The sequence below is a fragment of the Sycon ciliatum genome, chromosome 1, assembly GCF_964019385.1.
Source record: "Sycon ciliatum chromosome 1, ocSycCili1.1, whole genome shotgun sequence".
NCBI lineage: Eukaryota > Metazoa > Porifera > Calcarea > Leucosolenida > Sycettidae > Sycon > Sycon ciliatum.
Window position 1 is genome coordinate 83,730,346 of NC_088643.1, and position 24,822 is coordinate 83,755,167.

General features: G+C 47.3%; 1 protein-coding gene across 1 annotated transcript in view; it reads left to right on the forward strand.

Annotated features, from left to right (window-relative positions):
• LOC135805935 (kelch domain-containing protein 10-like) overlaps positions 1–23,243 on the forward strand; it is a 26,486-nt gene extending 3,243 nt beyond the window's left edge. Inside the window, exons 3-11 of the mRNA XM_065320055.1 lie at positions 11,964–12,054; positions 12,431–12,469; positions 14,259–14,362; positions 14,700–14,848; positions 16,996–17,083; positions 17,894–18,008; positions 19,184–19,365; positions 20,088–20,146; positions 22,024–23,243. Coding sequence (XP_065176127.1) covers positions 11,964–12,054; positions 12,431–12,469; positions 14,259–14,362; positions 14,700–14,848; positions 16,996–17,083; positions 17,894–18,008; positions 19,184–19,365; positions 20,088–20,146; positions 22,024–22,201 — 1,005 coding nt within the window. The 3' untranslated portion in view covers positions 22,202–23,243. The remainder of the gene's footprint in view (positions 1–11,963; positions 12,055–12,430; positions 12,470–14,258; positions 14,363–14,699; positions 14,849–16,995; positions 17,084–17,893; positions 18,009–19,183; positions 19,366–20,087; positions 20,147–22,023) is intronic.
• Positions 23,244–24,822: the final 1,579 nt, after the last annotated feature.

Consider the following 24,822-nt stretch of genomic DNA (forward strand, 5'->3'; position numbering starts at 1 on the left):
GCCATAGCACCCGCCCTGGAGTGAGTGTGCAGGGCCATAGCACCCTCCTTCTAGTGAGTGTGCAGGGCCATAGCACCCGCCTTGGAGTGAGTGTGCAGGGCCATAGCACCCGCCCTGGAGTGAGTGTGCAGGGCCAAAGCACCCTCCTTGGAGTGAGTGTGCAGGGCCATAGCACACACCCTGGAGTAGCCCTTTCCCAAAGATGCTCACCACTTTTTTTCGCAACTTTTGGTTGTGGAAGAAATTGCAACTTACTTTCGCAACTTTCTTCATTTTCGCGAACTACTTCGCAACTTTTCCGCAACCTTGGCGCCATGGGCCCATGGCATGGGGTCAAAAGGTCAAGTCACAGAGTACATGTTGGACGAATGCTTACCCACTCATTTCTCGCGTGCCTTCAGACTTCAGAGTTCAGGCTCATTTCAGAGAAACAGTAGATGAACATTCACCAGTGGTTACATTATGTGCACTTTGCCTTTTGCGTGCACTGAAATAAAGGAGGATGCATTCAACAAGCTACTTGCACGGCGTAAAGCTGTGCTTCACAGCAGGAAGGGGTATACAGTCAACTTTGCGAATAACGACATTCGGCGAGGCATCAGAAAAGTGTTCTTATTCGCGAAGTGTCCTTATACCCGAAGTCCCATTTAAATGTATTTATTATTATTATTATTATTATTACACAGAGGCAATATGCTTTGGTTCTGCAAGAGTGCTCAATGCCTGATTCAGGCAGAGCGGCATACACAAAGGCACACAATGAAAACCTTGGCAAATTTATTCCGTTGTGACTCCGAGTTAGGGTGTTGTGGGTGAGTGTATGTGTGTGTTAGTGTGTGCGTGTATGTGTGTATTTGTGTGTGGGTGTTACTATGTGTGTGCGTGTTAGTATGTGTGTGCGTGTTAGTATGTGTGTGTGTGTGTGTGTGTGTGTGTGTGTGTGTGTGTGGTGTGTGAGCGACATTAAGCGCGTACTTGTTAGTGCTAGACCTGCGCCTACTGCATCTGCCTCTGAAATAGCCCGTCCCTGTACACATTCACGCGATTACTCCTCTCGCTATCGTATTATCACACCTCTCTCCACTTAGATATACCAGCGCTGCCTCCTATTCCATTATCGTTGTCTGATGATTGGTTCAGCCATGAAACTCGGAGTCACAACGGAATAAATTTGCCAAGGTTTTCATTGTGTGCCTTTGTGTACGCCGCTCTGCCTGAATCAGGCATTGAGCACTCTTGCAGAACCAAAGCATATTGCCTCTGTGCTTCTCGCTCCCTCCACTGGTGGTCGAGCACTCTCGCTTTCTTTCTGCATCAATGGAGACCATAAGGCAGGTATCGCTCGGATACTCCCTCAAGAACATCCCAGCGCCCTCGGAGAAGGAATACACCAAGAGCCTCCTGAGGCGAGTCGAGGAGGTCATAAAACGAATGCGTTGGAAAGCTCTCTTCACCCTGAAAGGCGCCAACGAAGATAGCGCCAAGAAGACGTACGGCTTCAAAACCGTGAACTGCCCACCCCAGATTGAAGAACTCAAGGCATTCGAGAACGCAATGTATAATATGGTTGAGCATATTACGTTCCGCCGGGCTTCTAACCAGCTTCAAGAGCAGATGAAGAACGATGTGAAGAAGATCAAAGAGTGTGATGATATAGTGGTACCAGCGGACAAGACAAGAAACTTGTACCGAGTATCAGCCCCGCAGTATGAAAAGCTGCTACATGACAACGTGACGAAGCAGTACAAACTCGCCCCAGACACCGACTACACGGCGATTAATGCCGAAGCCCGCGATATAGCTGCCGATCTGCACCTGGATGACCGAATGGAATGTCTGGCCAAGGCACAAGCGTTCGTCACATTAAAGGATCATAAAGCCGACTTCCATGACAAGCTGCAATGCAGACTGATTAACCCCGCCAAGTCCGAAATAGGCGTCGTAAGCAAATCCATACTGGATGGTGTTATCGGCCCCATGCGGAGCAGCGTATGTGAGAATCTGTGGCAGAACACGCAAGCGGTCATCGAGTGGTTCAAGGGCATTGAAGACAAGCCGCGGTACACCTTCGTCGTGTTCGACATCGTCGAGTTTTACCCCAGCATAACGAAAGACCTTCTGCTGGATGCCCTGTCGTACGCCGGGACGCACGTTCCAATGTCCAAGAAGGACATTGAGACGATACTGCACGCACGGAAGTCATTGTTGTTCGACGGCGGCAAAGCATGGATGAAGAAGGAGAAGGACGGGTCATTCGACGTAACAATGGGGTCGTACGACGGCGCAGAAGCCTGCGAGCTTGTTGGGGCTTTAATCCTCAGCAAACTCCGTCCACTCCTGGGCGACCAGTGCGTGGGTCTTTACCGTGACGACGGACTAGCGATAATGAAGGACGCCACGGGTCATGATGCCGACCGCACGCGCAAACAGATCATACAGATATTCCAAGCACACGGCTTAAAAATAACAATCGAAACCAACAAGAAGATCGTCGACTACTTGGATGTGACCCTGAATCTCGCCACCGGAACATTCCAACCATACAGGAAACCGAATAGTACACCCCTGTACGTCGATGTGCGGTCCTGTCACCCACCGCAGGTGCTGAGACAAATACCCATTGGCATCAACAAGAGGCTGCAACGTATCTCATGCAATGAGGAAGTGTTCAACGATGCTAAAACGTTATACGAGGACGCACTGGCCTCAAGTGGCCACCCGAAAACCATGACATACAAGGATGAACCGAGCAACAAGAAGAAAAAAGCGAAGAAAGGGCGCAGCCGCGACGTCATCTGGTTTAACCCGCCGTACAGTACCACGGTCAAAACCAACGTTGGCGCAAAGTTTCTATACCTCGTCAAGAAACACTTCCCTGAAGGGTCGGCGCTACACAAGGTGTTTAACAAGAACACAACAAAAGTAAGCTACAGCTGTATGAAGAACGTAGCGTCGATTATCAAAGGGCACAATGCTGCAAAACTTCACTCGCGACCGCCAGTTGTGCCATGCAATTGTCGGGTCAAGGCGTCGTGCCCCTCAACGGTGACTGCCAGTCTTCCGACGTCGTGTACGAGGCACATGTAGCATCCAACGAAGTCAAGACCTACGTCGGCATGACTGCTACCACATTCAAGCAGCGCTACAACAAACACACTTCGGACTTCCGCCATGAAAAGTACGCCGCATCGACTAAGTTGTCCAAGCACATCTGGGATCTGAAAAACGAGAACCGCGGATTCGACATCAGATGGGAGATCAAGGATAGAGCACCTTCGTACACTAACATCAGCAAGAAGTGTGGCCTATGCTTAACCGAAAAGTTCCACATCCTGAAAGCTTCAAAAGCTACCTCCCTAAACAAGAGAAGTGAGCTGGTATCTAAATGCCCTCACCAGCGCAAGTTTCTGCTGGCCACCCCTATTACATAGACAGCTATGACCGCTTCGGGGTTTTTGACGCGTGATTGCAGGAGTTTGTGTGCGCTTAGATTTGTCATACGAACGCAGATGCCTGTGTATACGTGTGGACATGTGTCTATAGGTGTGTGTATATGCGTGTGTGCGTGTGTTTGTGCGTGTGCGAGTTAGGGTGTTGTGGGTGGGTGGGTGTCCTGTGTGTGCGTGCGCCCGTGTGCAAGTTAGGGTGTTGTGGGTGAGTGTATGTGTGTGTTAGTGTGTGCGTGTATGTGTGTATGTGTGTGTGCGTGTTACTATGTGTGTGCGTGTTAGTATGTGTGTGTGTGGTGTGTGAGCGACATTAAGCGCGTACTTGTTAGTGCTAGACCTGCGCCTACTGCATCTGCCTCTGAAATAGCCCGTCCCTGTATACATTCACGCGATTACTCCTCTCGCTATCGTATTATCACACCTCTCTCCACTTAGATATACCAGCGCTGCCTCCTATTCCATTATCGTTGTCTGATGATTGGTTCAGCCATGAAACTCGGAGTCACAACGGAATAAATTTGCCAAGGTTTTCATTGTGTGCCTTTGTGTATTATTATTATTATTATTATTATTGGGGAGCAAACCCTTTTCTTACAAATCATCGCCGAGGTCGCAACTCGCAATACTTCGTATTATTATTATTATTATTATTATTATTATTATACGCATTCCCACGGCAGCGTCAACCAAGCAGTTATGCTTGATCCACACGTTCACCTTCCCTTATGCTGGACATTGAAACAAAGCAGATGTAGACAGCTCCTAGAGAATGGGGCTCTACAAAACCAATGATCGAAGTTAGTCCTTCAGTAACATGGAGCGTCATAAAATTGGTCTCATTGGAAAAATGTCATCACTATTGTCTCCTCATGTAGCATCATGGTCAATGGGTGGCCAGATAATTATACGTATGAGGTTGGGTTCTTTTTAAATTAAGGTAACTCAGTTAGTGCGGATGCAGTTTTTGCCTCTCCCCAGATTTGAAATATTCCATCGTGTAGGTTCATTCTACTGGCACGTAACTTGCCCTATTACCTTCCATTTGACTTTTTAAGTCGGCTGCAGTGGTTTTATCGGTGGTGATTTGGCCTGCTCTGCTATTCTTGAGACCCAGGTGATTCATTGTCCTGCCGGTTCTCCATTGACATTGTAGTTTTAGGCTGCCCTCCCGTTTGTTGAAGCTGGGTGGCTGTGTGTAGCCTTCCTCGTCGGCCTTGTACTTTGGAGACGCTAGTTGCCACACCGACTACGTTATTGTCACGGACAAGCCCAGTGTGCTGTTTGCGCACCTGGCTTGGCATTCACACTTCTGTTGGATGCTGGGACTAGTGAGAGGCGTGAGAGGCGCGCGCTATTGAAACCACGTCAACACAGCTACAGAGCAATCATGTCGTTCGAGGGGATGGTGCGGGCCTTGGAGGCTCTAGCTGGAACGCCAGCAAGTGCTGCCTCTCTGGAACGGAGGCATGTTGGTGCGAGTGCTGTCAGGGATTGCGCACATGTACAGCCTCGACCTGTGTTTGAGCTGGGAGAGCTGTCGGAGTCACCTGAGAATGTTGCTTCCAGCGTTGGCGTTGGTACCGGTCGAAAGTCGCCGACACAGCTCCCCGCACCGGACTCTGTTGGCATCGTAAATGCAGACCACCTCATGAAACAGTTCCGCACCTGCATGAGCGATCTTTTAGAAGAGCACATGGAAACGGTCCTAGATTCCATTGCTCGTATCCCTGAGGAGGTGTCAGCCGTCAGTAACTCGTTCAATGGCTTGGATACTCGACTCAATATTCTTGAAAGAAGGCTTGAGAAGACGGATACCGGACCCTTGGAGCAAGCGATCAGGTCGCAAGGCGAAGAAATCCGATGTGTGGCTGCTAGCGCGGACGTAACTTGCAGTCGAGTAAGGAAGCTGGAGGAGTGCCTGGCCGGCACCCAAACAGCCTGTACCAGTCCTTCACCGCGGGTACATCCACGGCCCGCGCAGGCTGTGGGTGCGTGCCAGGCGCAGATGCACCCCCACTCCTACTCCAGGGCTGCGGCTGCGCCGGCTACCGATGGCTTTCGTGCCAAGGCTGCCCAGGCTGCACCAGACAGGATGAATGCAGGCTCAGTAACGGAGCCCGCACTTCAGGCAACGGTGACATCTTGCTATCAGCGCCCTGCACGCAAGCACGACCGGTTAAGGGGTGCCAGTCGGCTAAAGTGCAAGGCCGTCTACGTTGGCCGTGTTGATGTCGGTTGCTCGGCAAGTTCAATCGCTAAATGGTGCGAGGACCGCAGTGTGACTGTAATCAAATGCTCAGTATCTGCGGCACGGTATTTTGGTCTGGCGTATGCCCACCTTGTTATTTCGGAGGAGCATTGGCAGAAGGTCCAGAGTCTAGACTTCTGGCCAAGTGGCATTTCGGTTCGTGAATGGCGCTTCAAATCAGACCGCATCACTCAACAGAACTGAGTGCGTCGCTCAATCCACTTGCGCCACCATTCCTTCCTGATTCTGGACGACAAACTAATGAAACTTCCAATCAACCTGCCCAATTACCTTCATCCTTCTCAGTGCTCTCACTTAACTGCCGCTCCATAGTAAATAAGTTAGCTGAGCTTAGTCAAGTCTGTGAGCAGTATTCTCCAGACATAATCTGCGTATGTGAAACGTGGCTGACAGCTGCCATAGACGTCTCAATTCCAGGCTACACGTCATACCGCCTGGACTGCCCACCCACGACCAGCTCTGATAACCTGCCAGCAAGAGGCTATGGCGGTGTTGCTACTCTTGTAGCTGACAGATCGTTCATGTCCATCAAGCGCCGCTTCGACCTTGAGCGCTGTGGACTGGAGGCGGTTTGGCTCGAATTGCGGCCAGTGATCCTTCCCTCACTCCCCCTCATCATCTGCTCTGTTTACAGACCCCCTGGAGACAGCATCTCCCAAGTCCAGGCATTTAGTGACCTCCTAGAGGACTGTCTGTGCAATATTAGCCTCCCCAATTCGGCGATTGTACTTGCAGGAGACTTGAATGCTCGCCACTCTGACTGGTCTCCTAGTGACACCACGAATCGTGCTGGAAGGGAGTTCCGTAACCTCTTCTCTTGTTTTGGCCTTGAGCAAATGGTGACATTCCCCACACACTTTACCCCCCACGGCTCAACATCGTGTATTGACGTTGTACTCACGGATCATCCTCACCTACTACTCTCTGTTACATCTGTTGCTCCTCTTGGTGCATCTGACCACGCACAGATCCTTAGTCATTTCCTACTGCCTACTGATGCTGTTTACCGTGAGGAACCTGCTGCAAGCGGATATCCCGCTGCTGCACCCCGAAGCCACTTCAGCAATGTTTCTGCAAAGCTGGAATATGACTTTAAATCCGTGCCATCTTCCGTCTGGGATAGTGTGAATGCAGAGCTCTCTGATATTGACTGGAGCTGGCACCTGCGTGCCAGCAACGTCAATGATGCGCTTTCGCACTTTTCTTCCATTCTCAACAGTGCCCTTGAGAAGCACCTCTGGCCATTCGGAAAGCAGCCGTATTCTCACCGCTGCCCACGGCCCAGTCAGCCACCCTGGGTTGATGCCCATCTCCGCACAGCAATCAAGTGGAAATATGATCTCTATAGCATTTTTAAGAAGTACTCAACACAACAAAACAAACAAGCATACCAACAGCAACGAAATATAGTGAAAACCCTGACGCGGACAAAGTACAGAGCTTATATCCACTCAGTGCAAACTACTTTGCAGGGTAGACACCGTCCATCGCTTCAATAGTTTGTGAGACAAGCAAGAATTCGAAACGTATCACGGGAAATTCCGTCACTCACAACAGGGACTCAGCAGGCGGCTGACCCTTTGGCCAAAGCTACGGCATTAAACGCCCAGTTTGCCTCTGTGACTCGGCCAGATGACCCGTTGCTCTCTATTCCCCCTATTCTCACCCCCTCGGAGCCCTCAGCTTGTTTCACGTCCGTCATCACCACAACTGCCACTGTCCAGCGTCAGCTGAAGAAGCTTCCGACGTGCAAGGCGTCTGGTCCTGACGGCATCCCCAACCGGGTCCTCAAGGCCCTGGCACCATCCATAGCATTCCCTTTGTGCCATATTTTCAACATGTCATTTACAACGGGCATATTCCCTTCCGCATGGAAAACAGCGAAAGTCATACCTGTATTCAAGAAAGGTTCCCGCCACGAACCTGCAAACTACCGCCCTATCTCTCTTCTTCCCTGCGTGTCCAAAGTATGTGAACGCATCTTTTATGACCACTTATACAGACATGTTTCGCCGTTTCTGAGTCCCGCACAATCTGGGTTTCGTAAAGGCGACTCCACCTCCCTTCAACTGACCCGCATCGTGCAGCAGGTGTGCCAGCGCATAGGGATAACAGAGCGCTTGCTGGCATTTGCTTCTTTGACTTGGCCAAGGCTTTTGATACCGTCTGGCATCGAGGACTTTTGGCAAAGCTCGAGCATGCATTCAGGGTACGCAAACAACCACTCTCCTGGCTGAAATCTTATCTCTCTGGGCAGTATCAGTACGTAACTGTGCTTGGCACATCCTCGGTTGCAGAGCCAGTATTGTCAGGCGTTCCTCAAGGATCAATTCTCGGTCCCCTACTATTTATAATTTACGTAAACGACTTACCTGCAGTCTTCCCTGGAACGTCTCTGTTTGCTGACGACACGACCCTTCTCACCTCATCAGCTTCCCTCACTGGCCTGAAAAACAACTTGCGTGCTGGCATTCAGGAAGTTCTTTCCTGGATGTCGTCCTGGAGGTTGTCCCCAAATCTATCAAAAACAAAGATCATGCTCTTCCCGCCCCAGCCGGAGTTCACAACCCTCATCCATGCCAACCTTCCAAATCCAATTGACATAGTGTCTTCTCACAAACACCTTGGCATTGTGATTGACTCTGCACTCTCTTGGGTACCTCACATCGAATATATCTGTAAAAAATCAAGTAAATCCTTAGGAATTCTCTCCCCCCACTGCTCCTACCTCCCACTTTCTTGCAAGCTTCTTTTTTATCTAGCCTACCTTCGCCCAATATTTGAATATGCAGATACGTCTTGGGTTGGGTTATCCTCTTCCGCTGCTGCAAAGCTTGAAATACATCACAAGAAAATCCTTAAAATTCTCCTCCGTCAACCCCGCATGCTCTCATCATCCGCCCTTTATAAAATCGCTCACACAACCCCGTTATCACTTGGACGCAGTGCACACCTGGCTTCTCTTGTCCATTCTATTAAGCTTGAGTTGTGCCCACCTCATCTCATGTGTTTTAATTGGTTCTCTTCTCTAAGAACTAGAAACTCGCTCTTACTCCCTAAGTGTAACTCATCCACTCTTTTGCGCTCCCCTCTCTTTATTGCTTATTCTGTTTGGCTCACTCTACCCAGAGAAGTTAAGGATCTGATCTCACTCCGCCTGTTTAAGATCCGTGCCGCCCCTTATTTACTACGACATAAATAGCTCATTATCCACATGTCCTTTGCGTCTCTGTGTTTTTCACTGTTTTTATTTGACATTATCTTTCTTTACGGAGTTGTTGTTGCTGTTCATTTTGCTACTCTTTCTTTTTCCCTCCCCTTATTTCTATTTATCGCCGTGGTTGGCAATCACCCACTCTCGTAACATTGGCTGGTGTTTCCGCCGAGTCTTGAGATGTTGTAATAAATAATAATAATAATAATAAATGTATGTGAACCCATATATTGTATAGTATGACATGCATATCAAAATGAAGCTCTTTTCATGCTCTATGCCAATGTGTACTTTATTTTCATATTACAATTGAAAGGAACTGCAAAGTCAATATGTAAGGCAAATAGATTGAAAAATTAGCCTTTTGGAGCCATCAACAGGGACATGTACAATCGTGTACATGTACAATCGTGTACATGTACATGTATGATGATTAGTGTACAATCATACTCAAGTACATGTATTTACAGCTACTGTGTATGTGTGTAGTTGTGCTGATCACTCCAACTATTTAGAAGCAAAATAAAATGTAAAAATAAAAAGCCCCCCCCCCCTTGGCTGCATCTTCTTGCACGTGTGCCTTTATCCATTGCCATGGGTTCTGGTACTTCTGCATGACAGGTGCTTGAAATAGCTGTCAAAAACCCAGAAAGTCGTTATTCAAGCAGTGAATATGACCTCGAGGCACTAAAAGCATGTCGCTATTCGCGAATTGTGGTTATTCAGATAGTCGTTTTATCCGAAGTTAAATGTATACAGTTAGATGGGACTTTGCTCTGGGCATGGAAATTCTGTCGTTATTCGCGAATTGTCGTTATATCCGCAGTCGTTATAAGCGAAGTTGACTGTAGAGCTTGCTGTCGCTGCATTTCTGCTATTCCCGCTCCTTTTTGGTGGTGTTGGCATCATTGCATTTACATGTACATGTCAGCAACTTTTGAGCCTTTTATGAAAATATGGGTGCGATTTCAGCGACTTGCACTTGTTTTGGCACGGTTACGAAAAGCATAAGTTGCAAAAAGTTATGGCATCTTCAGGGGCGGATCCAGGATTTTTCCAAGGGGGGGTTCAGTTTTCTTCCGCCCTTATAAAGGGCGAAAGAACGGGCTTTTCCAAAAAGGGCCGAAAAGGGCGAAAAAAAGGGCGGGCACCTTTGGGAAAGGGCTAGAGGATAGGCGCTCTGATCCCATTGTCGAGCGCTGGAGCGCAGGTAGTGCTTCAGCCATTTCAAGGAAGTGTTGCTGCGCTCATTCTCCGCAGAGGTGACGGGTAGTGTTGAAGCAATCCGGAGGAGGACGTGGATGTTCGGGAAAACATCAGCATCGCAATGCACAAGAGCTCGTGGGGTAGCTGGAAGTGCACCAGACTTCTCTGTTGCGTCCTTCCATTTCCTGACCCACTTTCGGATGTCAGTTGATATAGTTGAAGAGCTTGGCAGATCATCAGAGTACGTGTCGACCAAGCGTTGAATGTTGGCAAGTAGGCCTTTCCCATATCGGCCGGCCGAAAAATTCGCCCAAAGTAGCCTTTTCAGAATATCGCCGATCTTTTCGCCGAATTCTGAGATTTTACCAAGAAATCGCCGAATATACAAGTACATGTACATGTAATAATAATAATATCTTTATTAGAATGACCCAGAGGCTTGTCGCCCATCAATACCTTATTCCTTGGACTTTTGCTGACTTGGCTCCTAGACTACAAGTACAAGGGGTTCACCGCTTTGAAGGGTGTACATGTACATGTACATGTACATGTACCGGTAAATGTATGAGCTAAAGTGAAAGTAGTATAATGTACATGTTTTGCAGGGTCGTGGGCAACTGGGCATGACCGATTGTGTGCGCCTGCGTCACGGCCCGTGGGCATTTCCCAAATCGGCCGGCCGAAACATTGGCCGAAAATAGTGGTTTTGAAGAAATCACCGATCTTTTAGCCGAATACGCAATTTTCGCACTGAATTCGCCGAAAATTGCTGTTTTAGTGCCTCAATAGCATGCAAATACAATTTCTGTAATCATTGTCTGCGAAAGGTGGCTGCGACTTTAGAGCCGAATTTCCACCTTTTACAGAAATTTTCAGCCGATTCTGGCGATTTTTTCAGCCGATCGAAAAGCCGAATAGCCGAATAGGCCAAAATAGATGGCCGATTTGGGAAAGGCCTATGGGCAAGGTGTTCGTCTGAGGATCATATCAATGTATCAATGTAACATCTGCATGATTCAGCTCGGGTTATATATGCGCTACGGCAGGATCCTAGGAGCAATTCGCATGCCTGGCTTTTGTAAAAAAAAAAAAATGCACCATGGTCGGAAAAATTTTAGGGGGTTCCTTCGAACCCCCCGAACCCCCCCCCCCCCTGGATCCGCCCCTGGTCTTTAGGAAAGGGCTGGAGTGAGTGTGCAGGGCCATACCCATCCCGGCAGGTCAAGCCATGCCAGGACCTTTTTTTTTAAAGTGGACCCACCTAATTCGTGCAAAACGGTGTTATTGGTCATTAAAGGGGAAGTTCACCCTAAAATGAAAACTTCACAACCTGTAGTGAAAAATGCACTGATTCCAATGGTGATGGTCCCAGGTTGATCGGAGCAGCCGTTCCCGAGTTATACCAGCTTGAAGTTTGCACTAAATTTGGTGACATCATGATGACATCATTAACTTGTCCAGACCAGGCCGGATTTATGACTTCAGAGAGAGAGAGAGAGACTTTGTATGGGAGTAGATGGGGAAAACTCAGTATTTCGGCTCTCCATTGTCCCAAAGAAGTCAGATCATTTTCAAACTTCGGTATGGGACATATGGCACCCTACCGGATCCTGACTGGAAAAATTCTAGTATGAAATTCATTGTTGCAGAGAAACAAGAAAGAAATTGGTTTTTTCCCATCTACCCCCAAACAAAGTCTATCTCTCTGATGTCATAAATCCAGCCTAGTCCGGGCAAGTTAATGACGTCATCATGATGTCACCAAATTTAGTGCAAACTGCAAAGATATTATTCTCTACACCTGCGTTTCGTACCGTGTCTCCAGATCTGGCTGTTTGACTTGCTAACAATGCGATGGACGCATCTACCAAACCGCCTCAAATGCAGCCGTCCTACTGGCGATGTCTGCTCCACCAGTAAGTCAGTTTAAAACAAGATCAGAATCAAGGGTTTTCAATGTTTCGATACCAGCCTTGTGCTGTGCAAGAATGCAGCATCGATGGTTAGCAAAGTACAGCATACATGCAATAACTGGCATGCACCTTTCTCAAGTAGACTACCTCAATTTTAACCAAAGAGTGATGAAACACACGTCCTGCTCACTTCAGAAAGGTGCCAATCCTCCGACGTATAGCTTTAATAGAGGGCATTCGCTTTTGATCTACAGGTTTGGGTAGAAACTACTTCTTTCAGGAGGCGCATTCCTTTTTTCTACTCAAAAGAGTAGATTCTAACAATTTTGCTGTCCCTTCTTTTATTGCTGTCCTTTGTTTGCTTGCTTGATGATGGCAGTGCTGCCTGTAGAAGAAGGAGTCTTGACCTTTACTGGAAGTAAGTGACATGAAGAGTACATAACCGTAGGTGCTCTTGGTGACATGGAGTGCACATCTAGTGACTCCGGGTGTAGCTCAGAGTAAAGTAGCGAAAGTCACGGTGCTCGCTACCACTCCCATAGTCCCGGTGCTCGCTACCACTCCCATAGTCTTCACGTGCATCGTGGTATTGGTGCAAGACAAGAAGAAACATGTAGATATGGCTGTGCTCAGTGTGTGCTGCAAGACACAGTAGCTGGGAATGATGACAGCCATTCCAGGGCATTAGACACCCTTAGCAAAAAACGTTGTTGTAACGGCATTACCGTAAGGGGGAAAATACTGTAAATATACAAAATTTCGGCACTTCACGATTTTTGACATTTCGGCGGCGATTTATTTTCGGCGTGGGGTAGAGGGCATGGTATTGCGACAGATGCTGTGAAAAATTTCATCGGCGTTTTAATTTAGGCGTTTTGGGTCGGTGCCGAATATAGCCGAAATTAAATAGCTGCCGAAAATTTGTATATTTACAGTACCGTGATTTGGGTTCGACCTTTAGCAAGATGCACGTTATTTTAAGCACGCTGTTGCCACGAGAATAGCTTTTATTTCACGCGGTACAACCATTTATGTCACCATATACGCAATACAAGGTGAAATGCGTACGGACTATGCAATGTTTGGCCACAAAACGTACCGTTGGTCAGAACGATAAATCAGCCCCCATAACGTTTTTACGCTGCAGCTTCAACGCTATTTGGGCGATCAAGGTACAAGTACCGTAAAAAAATAACGTTACCGTTGTTTGCTAAGGGTGTCTACTAGTAGTATTGAAACACTATAATATGTTGCCGTGAGCAAGGAGTTGCGCTTGCAGCTTTCGGCAATATGGCCTATGTCCATGTAATCACTGGTGAAAGTGGCGAAGCACTTCAGGTAATACGCCATTTGCAAGCAACATTGTCAGCTTCATGGCATGCACACTGAATAACACTATAGGCAGTAAACTCCATTAGGTGTGAAGAGCCTCGGATTTTCTGCTGAAGCATTTCCAAAAATTAATCCATGGCATGCACACTTAACATCATGATGTGTTTCTAGCCAATTGCAGTGCACCCACCCACACTCCATCTTAGGCTGTTTAAGCTTCTTCAATTCTACCAAGTTTTCTCAGATGATGCCCTCCTGCTTAGACGAAAACTCGGAAGAAATGAAGCTGCAGCCAAGGATGGAGGGTGTGTACGTGCGCATGTGTGTGTGGGGGGGGGAGAGGGGGGGGGGGGGGGGGGGAGGTGCGCTGCAGTCTGCCTTGACACAGACTGCGATGGGGTTACACTGCACTTCTTCTAAAACGATGTGTTTATACTTTCTTCAATACTCGGAGGCTCCACTGCAGCCAGCCAATCCTTCTTCCAACACCTTCACAACCACCGGCTTCCACTGCAATAGTTGAATTAAATTAGTCTCCAAGTTTTCACCCTTGGTGCTTCATCAGGGAGCACTACTGTGATACTCCCGGATGAAGACGAATTTAATTGCAATTGCAGTGGAAGGGCCTTGGTTGTGAAGGTATTGGGGAGATGATATGTTATAATTACTAGTTTAAAAAAAATAATAAAAATATACATGTGGTCTCTGCTGGGATGACAGCTACACCATAGGTCAGTGGTCAGAGCATTGCTGGCCTCTAGCGAAGGTCCCTGGTTCGATTCCTGGTGGTGACAAGTCAATTGTTCTTCAGACTTTTCCCCTGTCCATTCCCTCAACTTATGAATATTTTTATACATGTACATGTATGTATGCAGATAAAATGTTCCGAGCAGGGACATGCCACATCTACAACATAAGAACTGGTTGCTACGAGCAATTTCCCTGCACAGGGGATGTTCCACCGCCCGATTCAGTTCAGGTATGTTCTAACTCTGAATGCGCCGCACTTCACTGTACCAGAATGATGTCCGTGGCGCATGTACTGGCCACCCCCCCCCCCCCCCACACACACACAAACACACCTTTTACCTCCCCCCCCCCCCCCCCCACACACACACACACAGACATGTGACAATGATATCTTCATTTTGCAGGAACCCATTCGACTCTGATGGCAACTGCTCAGTCTGACTCAAAAGTAGGTCGGTCTCTGCCAGCCAGCTTTCTTCCCACGGTCTCTGCCAGCCAGCTTTCTTCCCACGGTCGCGGTCTAATGGCATCACGTGGTCCATTTTCTGTCCGTCTTGCCCTTCCAGCAATTGTCATATGACGTGGACGGTTCTCACGCATACCTGCTAGCACCCGGAGGAGTGGGCAGCATGGCTCCATCTCAGGTGTACTCGTTGTCCTTGCCTGAGGGTGAATGGAAACGAGTGGCCCAGCGAGGACATCCGCCTAGTAACCGGTATTTGACATGTTGTGCACCTGTGCTGATACTGCTGCAAACCGTATGCATAATAAATGCACTAACTGACCTAAAATGATAGCAACAACACAACAGAAGCAAAACACTCTATAACATAATGCCACCTGTCGTAACCATCTCTAGTGTAATACCCATGCTAGGATAGTGGAGGGAGGGGGGGGGGGGGCAATATGAACTGAGACGTAGCGACGCCAGTGGTTCTATCAGCAGAAGTTGGCTGCTCGGAACTCAAGTACCTGTCAGTCAGCGGGAAGCACACGCTCCAACGTTAGGAGCAGCCAACTTCTTCTAATACTACCGCTGAAGTTGAAAAAATCCCTGACTGCACCGTACCCTGCAGTGTGGCATTGTATTCGTAGTACTATTCGGTACCAATATCTGGAGGGCCATTGGGGCACAGCTAACTGATGCGTGCAAAGGATATAATGCCAGACGGACTGGACGGTAACAGGAGTAGCAGACTACAGTGCTAATGACACATACAAGAACAAGAGCCTGGCAGAAGAGCATACATTGTCGGTCCAAATTTGCTTGGGCCAACCCGGGCCCCGACTACTATACCTACCGGTATCAGCATACCTATGCGACACATGGCCGCTTGTCTAAACCACTCTTCCAAGCAACATACCTATGCGACACATGGCCTTGTCTAAACCACTGTTGCCGGCTAGCAACTGCCGCGTGTACATCATGGCCAAACCGGCGGCACCGCAGCTGTGGCTCTCTAACAGAAGCAATCAGCAGTGGCACTTGTTCACCAGCAATAGCCCCAGTCCGCTCATCCCTTGTCGACTTGCTCATGTGGTGCGCAATAAGCTTGCCATTTAATGGCTCATCTGTTTAGATACAGTCCTATATCAGTCACCTTTATCTAACAGTCATACATGAGCTCATAAATTCACAATAGCAATTATTATTATTATTATTAGAAGCTTCTCCGCGTTGGCATCAATGCAATGTAGATATACACAGCATGTATAGCTTTCGCATAAGCCGAAGCGACAACAGCGAAACAGGATATTGCCTGAGTGATGGCGATATAAAACATATGCGATATAAAACGCGTGACGAAAATAGAATACAATTAAAACAAGCAAACGAGCAGCTCAACCAAGTTGAATTTGAATTTGCTGATCATTACCAGGGTTCATCTGTGAGCAGCAACATATCTCTCCAGGATACGGCCGCTGAGGTAGCTCCACGCCCCGCGATTCTGGGCGATGCTCCTCAGCTCCTCAAGATCTGCCGAGGTCTTGAGGGTCCTCCCAACCAGCTCGAGATCGTGTCTGAGCACGACCGGCAATAGCAAACCTAAACCAAATACGTAACTTGATAGTTGCTCATTACGAGGGAGTAGTAGTAAAATACCATATTTACTACTCTCTGCTTATCGCCAGAAAAGCTTTAAGTCTCTATTAAACCCATCTTTCATTAAGACGAAAATATGTCATCATAAAAGCTGATTGCGAGGCCAGAATTTAGGAAGAGAGTGTCAAAACTTCTTCAAAAGCTCAGAAAAATAGAGTTGGCTACACAATTCTATGGGGAAAGTATGAACCGGCAGCAGCAAACATCAGCAGGGTGTGTATTGCACCATTTGCCATGGTAACAGATGAACAGAATGCTTTGAATACGACTTGCATTGTTGTTCCTGTGTTTACTAGTACTTCGAAGTATATCATGTCGGTTCACCGAACTCTGCTCGGATAGTATTTCATAATTGCAATGTGCTCATTGCTCTTGGGACTGTGACTCGGTATTGTAATGTTACTGAGACATTCAACGACCTGAGCATGAGACCTAGCTCTCACACGCCTCCAACACCTCCAACATACCTCCAACAGCCTTCCTTGGTTTGCGCACTGGAGGTGTGTGAGAGCTAGGTCTCCGGGTGTTGAATGTCTCAGTATCATGTCAGTTTTGTACGCTGTTATCACACTTTCTGACTGCTTATTATCTTGTTACAGTCGTGGATAGTTGCTTCATAACTCGTTTCCATGTGATTTCTTCTATTTTAATTAGGTTTATAAATCGCTCAAGTCTTTACCTGCCGAAAATAGCCATTTTACTGCACACAGCATATGCTTGCTACATGTGGACTCTCTTTGAATGTTTTCTTCTCACAGCGAAGGTGCTGGTATCATCTCATTTTGGGACTGCTTCTATGTTGTGCTAGGCAAGAAATTTGGTGGAGAGGGCGTGTCAGCAGAAGAGGCAAGCGGAACCTATAGGCACAATCCACTCTACTTGAATGACTTGCTAGAATACCGCACCGATGAATAGCAGTCAGGGATGGTAGTAAAAATACTACTACTCCCTGGTAGCAGCTGAATGTAATCCACTGCCACACTGTTCTGACTACCATGCCGTATTTCCCCGTAAGTTAGTACGTACTAACTTTCGAACTCAGCAGCCACATGAGTACTAACTTTCGGGGGTGGTACTATCTTTCGGGGAGTACTTTTTTTATCGGGGGTAAATGACACGCAGTGGGAAGCCTGCGCAACTCTAGTGTCCGTGTATATGATGTATGTACTGTACGGTGTCTGTACATGTAGGACGGGTACGAACTTACTATCTTTCGGGGTGATCACCTCGGCAGTGGAAAGTGTATTTTTTATAGGGGGTACTAAGTCATTGGGGAGAACTAACTTACGGGGAAATACGGTATTTCCCCGAATATAAGTCACACCTTTTTACACTAAAATTCAAGGGTAAAAAGGGGGGGGAACTTACAATCGAGCGTGACTTACTACTGAAGTCAATATATCAAAATGGGGGTGCGACTTATAATCGGGGAAATACGGTATATGTATTTTGTTTCATCCTATAGGCCATGGTTGGCTATCACCCATATCTCTACATTGTTTTTGGCAGTCTCAACGACATGCTATGAGATATTGATATAATAATAATTATTATTATATGCAGCTAGTCTGAGTCATTGGGGTTGTAGCATAAACAATTATCACTGCTTGAAATGATGAGCCTCCGATGTCGATGCGGTGATGTTCTTCACTGCAGATCCACAAGTTCAGCTACGACACGTGTACGTGGGACCGAGTACCGTGCGAGCCAGACCCCACGCATGGTTTTCCCCGGCCGCGTTGCTACCAGGCTGTCGCGTCCAACTCATCATGTGAGTTGATTGTGTAGATTGGAAACCTCCAACTCTTCATGTGAGTTGATTGTGTAGATTCAAGTGGAAACCTCCAACTCATTATGTGAGTTGATTGTGTAGATTGGAAACCTCCAACTCATCATGTGAGTTGATTGTGTAGATTGGAAACCTCCAACTCATCATGTGAGTTGATTTTGTAGATTGGAAACCTCCAACTGCTCAAATCCAAATACTGTAAGTCAGCAAATATTCGGCGCATATTTATTTTCGGCTATTTTCGGCCTTGTTGTGTTTGGCCGAAAATTTGTTGCGGCCGAAATTTTGTTTTGCAAGGTTCAGTGTGACAGTGTATACATGCGGCAGCAGTAGAGGGCGAAAATTTGATGTGGCCGAAATGGGGTTTAGCCCTGGGAGGCCTAAAATTTGAATGCGCCGAAAATTTGTCGACTTACAGTAATAATATGTTGTTAAAGAGCCTGAAGTGTGTCTTCTTCTTAGTAACGTCAGTTCTTGTCTCCGAGGAAACTGATGTGTGTCCCACTACACTGTAGTCATATTGCTTAGGCCAGGGAGATTGCCACAGTAATATGTATTCCACTGACAATCTCGGAAACCGATGATGGAGCGGGATAAATGTGAATTAAATTTCACTAGTGCTGGCCAACAGCCGACTGTAACAAATTCATACATTTTCTTACGATTTCATACACAAGTTTGCACTAGTGCACGCTCACATGTGTTTCACGTCACGGGGCCATCTTTTGGTTTCAAGTTTGTCTTGGGTGACTGGAAGTTCTTTCCACCGTTCCACCCGCACCTTACCAAGCACATTGTCGTTGCATGCCCTGTTTCTCCTGAAAACATTTCCTCCAATTTCGAATCAATTTTAAACTGATGGACTTGCTAGTTCATGTACTATTATGATGCAGGGTTGGCCCTAATTTCACGCCCCACAACAGGTCTATGGTACGATGACTCGCATTCTCTTGGTTCTGCCTACGCTCAAGTCCATGGCAGTCCATGTGGCTCAAGTCCCGGCTTTTTGCTTGGAACAAGGCCGAAACACACCGCACTAGGGTTCTGCATTTCCGGCCCGGTGCAGGTCGAGGCGGCATCTCATGCTTTTACCGTGCGTGCATTTGCAGATGTATAGTTTGTGCGATGTTTGATGTGTACCTGGCAACACTGTCTAGACGCTGTGATGTGCGGTGGAAAGTGTAGTTTACACACGCCAATCTTCGACAATCCTCCTGATTGGATTTGCTTAATGGGCGATGTCTGGCGCCTGGACTTCCTCGGCTCGCGAGTACGCTGGACAAAGCTACCCATGAATCTGAAGCGACGTACGGCAAGCCATGTGGCCGTCCTGTCGGAGGTACATACACTATGCTAGTGTGGTGCTGTCTTGTGATAAGTCACCTATAGGAAGTTAGTACCGTATTTTCCCCATTAAACATACACGTCTCCAATACTAGTAGTACGTCTCCAACTGCAGTACATGTTGAGCGTGGATCAAAAATATAAAAGGACACGTCTCTAATAATAGTACATGCGAGAATTATGTGATGGGTATTACTGGGGTACATGTACCAGGGTCCACCTTACTTCGTTTTTCTTACCTGTTCGTAATCTTTGTGTCTTTGTACACTGATTCTTACCATGGTTGGATGTATTTACAGCCTTACAGCATCATTATCACGAGTTGTTTGCCACCCAACGCAGGCGATCAATCTTTCCAGAAACAATAAAAGTACACGTCTCCGATACTAGTACAGTCTCCTATAGTAGTACAGGTCTGACCACCTTTGAAAAAATAAAAGTACTGTACATTTATTGGGGAAAATACGGTATGCCTGACACAATCCGTAACCTCCATCCACCTGATAAGGGCCAGCGTACTAAAGCAGGGACTTACACGCCTGGGGTAACGTGAATGGTGTCATAGTGGTGAGTCTGCGGAACCGCTCATGGGCGCTATGTATAGAGCGTGAGTCGCTAGTGAGTCGCTAGTTCATCGCTGTGCCGCGACTTAGCCAAAGCAGCCCAGCTGCTGATGCAATCGCATGACCTCTACTTGCGTGTTTGTATTCTCTGCAGTCTCACTGCCTCTGCGTGTTCGGTGGCATCTCTGAACGAAATAAGACCGTGGTTCGAGAGTAAGTATTACATAGTTGCGTGTGCGAATGGTATGCTGTGTTAGGCTGTGCAAGTGTGTGTCTCAATATAAACCAGAGACCGCTGTTAAACCCCCCATGCTTTACTCACCATTGTCTGGTGTTGTCGCCCTGAGCATGCTATCAGTACCAACTGTACTTTCGAGAGTGCTAGCCGCACATTTTAAAACGCATATACTTTTAAACTCAAAATCACACGGCGTTTAGACTCTGAATGCTGAGTGCGTCGGAATCGACCAACCGTCGCGGCTGCGGCACTGCCACGTATATTATCATTTAACTGCTTTTCATGTGCTGTACAGTCAACTTCGCTAATAACGACTGCGGATATAACGACAATTCGCTAATAACGACTGCGGATATAACGACAATTCGCTAATAACGACTGCGGATATAACGACAATTCGCTAATAACGACTGCGGATATAACGACAATTCGCTAATAACGACTGCGGATATAACGACAATTCGCTAATAAGGACTGCGGATATAACGACAATTCGCTAATAACGACTGCGGATATAACTATAATTCGCTAATAACGACTGCGGATATAACGACAATTCGCCAATAACGACAATTCGCTAATAACGACTGCGGATATAACGACAATTCGCTAATAACGACTGCGGATATAACGACAATTCGCTAATAACGACTGCGGATATAACGACAATTCGCTAATAACGACTGCGGATATAACGACAATTCGCTAATAACGACTGCGGATATAACGACAATTCGCAAATAACGACAGAATTTCCATGCCCAGAGCAAAGTCCCATCCAACTGTAATACATAGAATGAGACTTCGGGTATAACGACACTTCGCGAATAAGGACACTTTTCTGATGCCCCGCCGCCGAGTGTCGTTATATGCAAAGTTGACTGTAGTTTATCATTGCATTAGCACAAAGCCTGTACACGTTGGTGGGAGGTGAGCAGATCGCCTCACCAGCAAGTGGTCAAAGACTGAAAATCCCATTCACTGCATCTGCGCCTTGATCCTTGAAGGGTTGTGGCGCTCCTACAGATGCGGAAAACTCGGCCTCTAGCCGAGTCTGACACGAACCGTGAATTTTTGTTGTACACATTGTCAGTTCAGACGGTTCTGAGTGAGGACAGAAAGTAGGAGACTGGCCTAGAACTTTAGTCATGCTTCTTAAAACTTTGAACTATTGATAGTGTATTGTATACACAGTCACATGTATCTACTAGACGGTTTGATCATAATTATAAACTTCGGATGGCCAAAAACGTCGGTCTGACTGGTGGCTTACAGTACGAATGTTGGGCCCGGAAGGTGGGCTTAGACCCCAGTGCAGCAACACACTGGGAAATGCGATGCCTTTTACTGTGCAGCTCTTTGGTGACTTCCATGCATTTTGCAGTGCCATGATGACATGCAGGTGCCAGTGTAAAGCTACACATAGTGACTTAGGACGTATTTTCGCTGGCTTTTGGGGCGTCGTGCGTATGGAAATGCGGGGAAATGGAAATTCCAACATGTTGGAATTTTCAGCGCGTATCAGGTGCCAGTCACTTTGAGGGGGGGGGGGGGTTAAAAGAATATTAGTACTTCAGTACTCGAAGGCGTTGCACGCCCTAAGCACGACTCGAATTGCTGTTTTCTGTGAAAGCCTGAACGCGCGTTTGGGCACGCACAAACCGCAAGCGTACCGCGTCCACACGCCAGTTGGGAACTCAGCTTAACACTCCCAATTCAGGTCACGTGACAGGCATCTTCCATTCCAGTTGTTTCAGCCATTTGCCACCACTGGTGGATTTATTTGGCCAACTCATCCTTGGGAACACGACAGGAATCTGAATAGTGTGTCTGTCCCATTCCATTCCTGCAGCTCCCATGGCTGCTGCATTGGCTATGTTGGCATTCCTTCACTCGCTGAGATGGCTTGGAGAAACCTGATCCTGTCACAACCACACCTGATGGCCCTCTCCGCGGAGAAACTGGGAGCATTGGGAGTGCCGGCTCGATTTCTGGACTTTAACTGGACTGCAGCGGCATCTTCCAAGTGATCATTCATCTTCCTAACTGGCAGTTCAACCTGAGTTGGAGAAGTTGGAGACTATCAGGTACCATGGCTATCAGTGAACGGCTTGGCTGGCAGTCACATGCTCACAGCAGCTCATCCTGAAATTACTGCTTATCTCATTCACAATGGTGAGTGGCAGTGAACTACAACATGTTACTTGAAAAAAATTCTATACCGTGACGCACTATCATTTCCAGCTTGCACAGTCGTTATAAAACCATGTTCTCAGCGGATCGCGTCCCACTTGAATCTGTCCACGCTACCGTAAAAGCACTCGTAGTGCAGTAGTGTCCATGTACAGTATAATAGCTAAACAGCGTAAGCTGCCTACGGTCATGGTTAGGACCCGTACAGGATCCACTGTAGATATACATGCTGCCTATTGGCTCACCCACATGTACTATGCTACCTCTGTTATGATTGTGTGTGTGTGTGTGAGTCTGTGTGTGTGTCTGTGTGTGTGTCTGTGTGTGTGTGTGTGTGTGTGTGTGTGTGTGTGTGTGTGTGTGTGTGTGTGTGTGTCTGTGTGTGTGTCTGTGTGTGTGTCTGTGTGTCTGTGTGTGAGCAAGAACCAAGCTGAGCCAAATACTGCATTTCTTTCTGGCTCCGGCCACAGTAGGGTATTATTATTCTTTATTTCCACGATGGCCCATGGCCAATAAGGAAGGCTGTTCAGTACAACGTTTCCGGCTTCAATAGTAGCCAGCTGTTGATATGCAGTCGATTTGGTAAGATTCCTGTACATTAGCCAGCTGCTATGGATTGTCCATCACCACACACCTGTCACCTCAGACTGTTTATTTTAAGATGTTGCCAATTTCCTTATTTGTCAGCTGACTGCTTGATCTGATGTTAGCTAGTACCCTGCTCGCTTCCTTTGCATGGCCGCCATATGAATACGCTGACATTTGTGCCTGACATATCCGGATGAGATCCGGCTTAGATTGATATGGACTATGATTCAACAATTTCCACTGGAGTTGCATTCTTGTCAAGCTTTGGACGGTTTTTGAATTGATGCTGCATTCCCAGTGGAGCTGAACTGTGGCGGACTTGCCTCCGAGTAGCCCGCCTTGGTACTCCCTACATTGTATTTCCTTCATTGCCAATGGCCGCTTTCTGCTGCTATAGTGAAGTAACGTTACTTGTAATGTTACCATATTGGAAGGTCGCTTTAAGGTTTTGCAGCTCCTACTGTAAATTCAGGGACATTGAAAAGTGCAGTAGCAGTTGCGAAACCACATCTAACGTTAGGGCAAACTGCAAAGATGTTTATAGTCCGACTCCCTACGTGTTGCCAAGACCATTATTAGTCATGGGGGGGGGGGGCTTCAAGCTGTTCACTTGCCATTGTCGGTCCAGTAGTGCTTTACTCTTGCTGCTACAGTACAGCTGTAACATGAACATTACCGTACTACTCATAAGTATCAGTTTTGAGAACTCTAAAAACTCCACTCTGTACTGTAGCCTTGTCATCCAACCCGTAACGCGCAATCAGTCCTTGGCTACAGCACACAAACCAATTTTCTCCAAATCTGTTTCACCCAGGAGAGCATTAGGGATATCCATAATAACATTGGGAGAAACACTGGTCTGCATGGAGTAGCCAACTTCAACTGCCAGTGGCTGTTGTGTGGTATGCCTTATGCCTGGGTCACCTGGTCACTGGGTCTACAATAAGCCGGTACTTGCAACTATGTACAATCATACTACACTCAATCTGCAGACAGAACTGTTTCGTACAATCATACTACATGTACTTGCAAGTCGTTGAAGACAGCTTAGCATCGGTATCGGGGGGGGGGGGGGGGGGGGGGGGGTAGCCTGTGTATGGGCACTACCACATACATGGACATGGTCTTTGTACATGTATGTATGCACTCCGCTATCAGACCGGAAGTTGGGTATCCATATGACCCTTGACAAGTGACTGAGGACGTGAGGTCTAGCCCGCACTGCCCACCGACCATGGTGGGCGTGGCTCGAGCCTCACAGTCACGGTGCAGGCGCGCGCGCGCGAGTGATGCTTGTCCAAGTAACCCATAATGTATTGTTATTAGTTGTTGACAAGGCTGCAGTGTTCACCTAGTACCTAGCTGCTCAGTGAGTTTATTTTGTTGGCGTTGATAAACTAAAGTTCGTGGTCATGACATAGTGCCATACTAATGTTACTTGGCTGAGAAGTGTATGATACTTGATAGATACGTCGCGTGCCCTCTTCGCGGTCTTCCTCCAGTTCCTGCGCAGACTGCCATAATAACTGGTGTACATCAGCAGAGAGTCGTGAAAACCCTGACATCCAGGCGCACGCATGTAGCTACATGTTTTGTTTTCTTGTTTTTTCTACAAAATCCACATATCTCCAGGCCGCGTGACTGGGGTGAATAATGGAGTGTGGTGGTGGGGCCCATTAAGCTCCGCCGACCAGAGGTCTCGGCTTCATAGCTCCATGGACGCACCAAAGGGATATTGGGTAGGGAGGATTAAGTTGAAAAAGAAAACGGAAGAAAGAAAATGGAAAGATTGTATTGCTCAGTGAGCAAAAGAATAAGTTGAGTATTGATGTGAACGCTGTAGACTTTTAAATTCAAGAGGAGACTTGTC